The following is a 7424-nucleotide window of genomic DNA, read 5'->3' on the forward strand; positions in this document are numbered from 1 at the left end:
TTCAACTCATATCTTCAATACCTGCCTTTGGAATATTAGCTGGACTTGAAATAGGAAAACAAAGTATTGTGAAATTGCAAGGGGCAGATTAGATCAATACTTTAAATTTGATTTTTAAATTGGTATATATAAACTTAGACAACGTTTTTATAAATTTTGGACATAGTGGACAAGTTCACATAAAGTTTACTGAAGTTTGGATGAATCTCATGATGATTTGGAGACCTTTTGGGCAAATCTTGGCCAAATGGAATGCAAATTTTTGACAAATATTATACTAATTGTTGGTGAGATCAAATTAGCCAAATATTAGTCTGTTGACTTGACTTAGAACGTTCTAATTTTTTTTGTGCTCATATATTCAAGACAGAATCTACTTAACTTATTGCTTGTTAAATTTAATCGATATACAGTGACATTTGTTGAATCATCCAATTTCATAGGTGTATTTTCGTCCTCCACAGATCTTCAATGCAACAAGCAAAAAATTCCATTCGAATTTTGATGCAATTGTTGAAATTATTATCTAGGTTTTGAGCCTCTATCCCTTTTCTAAATATTCCCTCCAGTATTATTACCTTGTCACATAACTTGATAGATTTAGAACATCAACTGCTGTAAACATTGATCACCACATGTGGCGATGGCAAGCATTACCAAAAAATGCTGTGTTGGGCTGCACCAACTCTCTGATGCTGCAGTCAGCAGGGGCAGATGTCCTGAGCAGAGCCTCACTGGAGTGTCTCCTGGTACTGTCGAAGTCAAGTCTGAAGGTAAGTCAATTTAAATGGCCTACTCTTGACATCACTATGCAGAATTGGATTGTCAATTGTTCTACGTATTTCTGCTCATATTTTTTAACATTTGTTTGTAGTTTATGAGATGTTACCCTATAAGGTTTGGTCTATTTGTGTTGGAATATATCTCTAATAAATTTCCACCACCACATATCTGAGTTAATCTCCAATTTTTTGCCTCAAATTCAGAAGATCTGTTAACTTGGGGAAATTAATTACACTATGTGAAGACTTGTCACTTAACAACCTATTTTTCAGCCATAGAAATGGTTGCTCCTGCAATCAATATAAAAGAGGAGCCTGGAGATGAGGCTGAGGACGTAACTGTGAAGGAGGAACCATTCCTGTATGGAGATGAGGTAATGAATGCCTTGCAAGCATATGATATGCCTGCAAATATTTTCATGAAAAATTTTGAATGATGATACTTCACTTTTCAATCTCATATGGAATATTTTTCTTAGGTTTTCTGAACCATAATTTGTAGGTAGGTAGGATATCACTGAAATTGTTACTTCATCATAATATAAATCAAAATCAAAGGAGGTGAACATGAGCATCTGAGAAATGAAAGAGAAAATGAATAGAAAAAAATCCTTATGACAACTGAATATAATTTCTTTCAAATATTATGCATCACTGCAAGACTCATCAACATTGTCCTCCCCTTTTCTTCTGCTCCAGGCTTGTTCAGCTGAGCATCTCAGCCCCCCACCTGCACCCTCATCTTGTGTGCCATGCAAGACGGAAGCTCTGGTTGAGGCTCCCAATGCCCACCAAATCTCACCACCACACACTTCTACCCTGTTTATGAATCAGGTATATAATATTTGCTGTCTATTAACTAGCCTATGCAAAAAATTTTTGGGGAGTTGGAAACCAATTATTTCTTTGGATTGCTTAATTTCTCATTCTATTTCAAAATTTTCATTATTTTCCAATCAATCCAAGCAATCTTATATTCTCTATTAGGGGATAAAATAAGTGGTTAAGAAGTTACTAATGATAGTACGTGAAATACATGCTGTGTTCCTCCTTAAGGTAAATTGTGCAAGTAAAATGTGATGATTTCCAATCCTTAAAAATAATTAGAAATACTTTTGATTTCTCACAGTTATTGATAAAATCGCAGATCAAATCATCTAGGCAGAGTAAAAAAATAAGGAAATCTGTGTTGAGTCTGTTGAATTAAGATAACATTCTCGTTCACCTCATGTATCTGGGACCACATTAAAGAAAGGATGTAATTGGTAATCAACACCGCAAAGAATGGGCTGTGTTGATTATGGAGCAATACAGCCTCGTGTTGTGCGTGGAGGAGCAATACAGCCTTCATTGCTTTGAAGCAATGAATTCTTACATGTGGAAGCTATCCATGGTCTGCTTAATAATTAAGGCATCCACATTTCAGCGGTAAAATTTATTATAAATGTTACTATTTATGTTCATCTCAGTGATTCTGAAAATATTATTTGTCTGTGTGAAAATGTAAGTTTATCATGTTAAAATGAATCTTTTAAAACTGTGGCAAAACTGTAGCTCTATCAATCAGCTTTCAAACCTAAAAATCAATGTTTGTAACTTTAAATGGGAAAAAATTTTCAACATGATTTTATCCATGCTTCAATTTGCAGAGGCAAATTTGATGGCCATAGTTAAGGCCAGCTAATGGTAACTCATGTATTTGCTAAAACAAATTAATTATTCTCAGTTATCTTTGCATGAACCAGAACCAACTCAGTACAAGTCAATTTGTATAGATATTAGCAAAAATTTTCAAGATCTGTTGATATAAATAACATATTTTGTTTGAGTAAGATTTGAAAGTCAATGTTTAATCTGACTGTTATAAATATAGAATATAGTTTATTAGTAGAGAGTTTATGTACGCTATTTTAAAGAGTATAGAGTATTTCAATAAATTTTATTACTTATTTGTATAATTAGTGCAGTGCTGGTGTGTCAGCACCAGCACCAGGAGACGCTGCTGGCGACGCTGACGTCACTGGGGCGTCCAGCTCCAAGCAGCTGTCAGCATCAGCATCAGGAGACGCTGCTGGCGACGCTGACAAAGCATTCAACAGAAAAACCTATTCAGTGCTCTGAGTGTGATTATGCTTGCACCACGAAAGGCGACTTGAAAATACATTTTCTTGGAAAGCATTCAAAATAATAACCTATTCAGTGCTCAGTGTGTGTGATTATGCTGGCACCACAAAAAGTGATTTGAAAAGACATTTTCTTAGAAAGTATTCTACAGAAAAACCTATTCAGTGCCATTAGTGTAATTATGCTAGCACCATGAAAGAGAAATTTGAAAGTCAGTCTCTTATAAACAATTCGACTGTAAAAACACCCTAATATCAAGTAAATAAGCACAATTGAATATAAAAACGCATGTGTAAACAGCATTCACTCACCCGGCGCCCATCAGAAAACCTTAGAATATGCATGTGTGAAGACTTATGTGGATCAATACAACGGGAGCAATATAGAGGAAGCGAATGCGTCATTACCTCTGGGACACAAGCGTCAGGCTTAGTAGATTGATAACTGAACCTGAGGTGCCCACTGCCGCCAAGGAAGAGGGTGTCAGCTTCTCGTTGTCCTTCGTAGGCGGCAGTTGTTTTGGGCGGCGTTGAAACGAAAGAGAGAGCCGGCGCCACTTGCTTGTTGAGGCCTGAATGCCGCTCTTGAGGTATATCAGTAACCATATTTTTTATAGTTATCATAAGGGCGCTGGAAGACTGCGGGGCAGTGACAGTGGAACTCGAGCTGTTGGGTGCAAGGCTGTGTTGTATAAAGAGCCTTTCCTGCAGGTTCCCGACATCAGGTTACCGCCGTCGGCCAACTAGTGTGTTATTACACATGAGATCCTTTATTTGTGCTCTTTCACTCACAAGTGTTAACAGGAAATGCCGATGTCACTCAAAACAAAAACTGTTTCTTTGAGAGAAATTGGTGACATCGGGAAATAGCCATCAATGGCTACATTGAAAGTTCTTCCATCATTTCTAATAAGCTCCTACAATTTGCCTTTTATTTCAATGAATATGAGTGAATCCATGATAGGAACTAAACTTTTACTTACAATTGACGTCATTTGTGGCCTGGGTTATCTTTAGATTTCATGCCCAAAGTTGATAAGGCATTGTATATTATATAATGCATTTGCCTGGTTTGTTTGGCATGAAAGTTCATGTGTATGAGGGGCTCCTCCATACTGCAAAGTTGTGACGTTGAGGAATATGCTTGTTTCAAATTTTAAACAAAAGGCCTTGTTCGCACCAACGACTGTCGATATTTCCTCTTTCATTTCCTTGAATGGAGACTTCATTATTGACCAATAATTGTGATCTCCACATTTTATCAGTAGCATCACTGAACATGTGCATCATCACTGAACATGTGCATCAGAAGATTTATTTTACTTTTGTAGTTGCGCATTCATTATTGTTTACATTCATTCAATAAACATAATGGGATTTAAATTTTGTTTGACCACACCCCAGACCGGCTGTGGAGGCTCCAGCGGGAATAATTCTCGATCAGTCGGGGCTTAGCGGTTGGCTCGGCGGAGCGAGGTTTCTGTTCTGCTTCAAAAAGTTTCAAGGGCTGAATTCATATATGAAGCTTCTTATGTTAATAAAAATTTATGACACTTGAAAATCGAAACCTTTCATAAATAATCGACGTGCATAATTGCAGAACAGTCTCGATTACAGCGGCGAGCGTCAGCAAGTCACGATCATGCGAGCGCACCTGTTACTCTGTTGGAAGAAGGAGCCGCTTGGATGAATTGATAAGATCAAGCTGATTGATTGATACGAGTTTTTGAGGATCATCATGTTAAGCAGCTGATTCACGTTATTTTCCTTGCGGTTGGGTGGCCTACTGGTTACAGTTCAGAGTCCCGAAATTGGAGTGCAGTGAGTTGTAGGTTCGATCCCTGCTACCTGCTTTAGTTTCGGCCCAACACGGCGAAGTGGTCGGGTGGTCAAGCACGGTAAGATTGGAGCAGTAAGTTGCGTGTTCCAGAACGCAACAAGCTGTGAATATTCTGCAATGTTCACAATAAGCGAAAGGTTTAATGACAGACAGTCTATATTACAGGCTCGACAAGGTTTCATTCCTCCTCTCCATACCCTAACTGGTAGCATGGATACCTACTGAGTTTAGCGATTAAAACTTCCTTGATTTTATGATCAATCGAAAGTAAAATTCTTTTCATATATAATCCCTTAGATATAACATCCAGGAGCTTAATATTGATTGATGTTTAGCCTACTGTTGCATCACTACGGTAAATGATATGTTCTAATATTTGCAGACGAAATGAAGAGCCACGGAGAAATCATAATCAGGATATTTAGTTTGTCATTCGAATAGTCTGTTAACTCGAGGTGTAGTTGAAAGACTTTACTGCAGACTGGCCGCAGAAATCGGGAGGTTGGCAATAGCCTTCATAGCTGCGGCGGACCATAACGTAAGCCAGCGTTATGTGCAGTATTTTTGTTTATCTTTAATGTTTGCATTTAATTTGGGCATTACTTTTCTATAATATTTTGCGACTAACATTCTGTTATTTTGATCTGGGTAAAATGAAATTTGCTCCAACTTTTTTTTAAAAAGGCATAATAGTGAAAAATTGGTAAAATCTATGAAGATTTTATCAAAAATTCTTCAACTAGATGTTATTGGAGCAGGTTTATCGATTTTCCAGGTAGTTTCACACTACAATAGCGACGTTCAAAAATAAGTACAATAAGCGACGTTCGAAATAACAAAATAATTTTTAGAATGATCTTTTATATCTTTTTCGTGGCCTAAATCAGTTGGCGAATGTCCATATTTTGATCCATTGCTTCGAGGGCATCAAAATACTTCAAGAACCTAGCACACGAAATGGTTGTTATACAGTTTAGAACCTAGCACACGAAGCAGTTATACGGTTTAGAACCTAGCACACGAAACGGTTCTACGGTTTAGAACCTAGCACACTAAACGGTTGTACGGTTTAGAACCTAGCACACGAAACGGTTCAGTTATACGGTTTAGAACCTAGCACACGAAACGGTTCTACGGTTTAGAACCTAGCACACTAAACGGTTGTACGGTTTAGAACCTAGCACACGAAACGGTTCTACGGTTTAGAACCTAGTACACGAAACGGTTGTACGGTTCAGAACCTAGCACACGAAACGGCTGTACGGTTCAGAACCTAGCACACGAAACGTTGTACGGGTTCTCTCAATCTCAGGACTTTACAGCGCGCAGAACATCGTCGCGTCGGACTTTTTTGACCGCATGGAGAAAAATTGCATTTCCTCAAATCTCTCCCCAGCCGCTGATATGCCATATAAATCTGATCCATTCTATGTCTAGCCGAGCTCTGATGCCCTAATATCTTAAAGCGCTTTCTTGCCACTCGCGTAACGTAACGCACATAACACGCGTGTAAGTGGTGCCGTTCTAACCACTCGCGTTATGTATTTCAAATAATGAGTTAAGCCTGCTGTTAGTATGCTGGTAAGCGAACATCACTGGGAGTAATGACTGTCCACCGGTGAGCGTCGAAGCATATCTTCATATTCTTACAATCACTCGAATTTTATCAAACATAACGCGTAGTGCGACCAATAAAAGCTCTGCTTGAGAGTTGCAGGAAACCTGCCTGGCACAAACAGGCTGCCGATCCAATAAGACTTCAATACCAACGAGTCAGCGTGTATATCCTTAACATATGGCACAACTGCATTATTTGAAAAAATGTTTTCTCTTGAAAAGCAGTGACTGAGTTAAATTAAGTAACTAACAGCTAAGAGTATGTAGGTTCGTTTTTGGATTTTAAAATTTGCGGGTTTGAAATATTCAGAGCAGCTACATGGGAAATGAATAAAGGGATTGAGTGATAATAAGATGGAATGTCAACTCGTTTATTATAAAGTTGAAAAAATACGTGATATACATTAGGTTAACGTCGCTCCTACTGTTCAGTAACTTACATAATACCTAGCATAAGAAAGATTCAGACATGTTCTTCTGAATGAAGCAAAAATAAAGATTCGGGCGATTAAATATGCATAAAAACTGTAGAAAAAGAGAAGAGAGTTGCAAAGCCAGATAATCGTGAACGAAGCAGAGCCATAAAAGAAGAGTGTAAACCAACATGCACTAATAGGCGAGTATGTGAATAGCATTTAAACGTAAAACAAAATCCAACCTTAGTCCTCCATTTTGGTAGAATTATAACTCCTCCACTGAATTATAACTAATAATTTAAAGTCTTTGTTGAATTGTTGTGAATCAAGGTAGTTGTTAACACAATTCTAATAAGTTTATAGAGTTTGAAGGGGAGCGTCTAGGGACAACTTTATCTCGGCTATTTACAGACGGATCGATGCGAAATTCGGTACACGTATGTAAAACGGAATTCTAAGTTTTTTCCGTGTGAATTTTTTGAAAAAAATGAAAGAAAACGTGAAATTCTTAGAAAACGGCCAAAAAGGGGGTACTTTAGAAATCCTATCTCCTCCTAGGATTTTCAAGCTACAACATCGAGACACATATCGTTCAATGCGAAAAGACCATATCTAAAAACGTCGCTTGGCGGTTTTTAGGATTTCT

The 7424-nt window shown here is 37.8% G+C and overlaps 1 protein-coding gene across 1 annotated transcript; it reads left to right on the top strand.

Annotated features, from left to right (window-relative positions):
- Positions 1–493: 493 nt before the first annotated feature.
- LOC108681455 lies at positions 494–3652 on the top strand. The gene is made up of 4 exons (XM_047881530.1): positions 494–773; positions 1056–1156; positions 1482–1616; positions 3617–3652. The coding sequence occupies exons 1-4, from the start codon at positions 644–646 to the stop codon at positions 3650–3652; spliced, it is 402 nt and encodes a 133-aa protein (XP_047737486.1). The 5' UTR covers positions 494–643.
- Positions 3653–7424: the final 3772 nt, after the last annotated feature.

The sequence above is a fragment of the Hyalella azteca genome, unplaced genomic scaffold (genome assembly GCF_000764305.2).
Source record: "Hyalella azteca isolate HAZT.00-mixed unplaced genomic scaffold, Hazt_2.0.2 contig8205, whole genome shotgun sequence".
In the NCBI taxonomy this organism is placed as follows: domain Eukaryota; kingdom Metazoa; phylum Arthropoda; class Malacostraca; order Amphipoda; family Hyalellidae; genus Hyalella; species Hyalella azteca.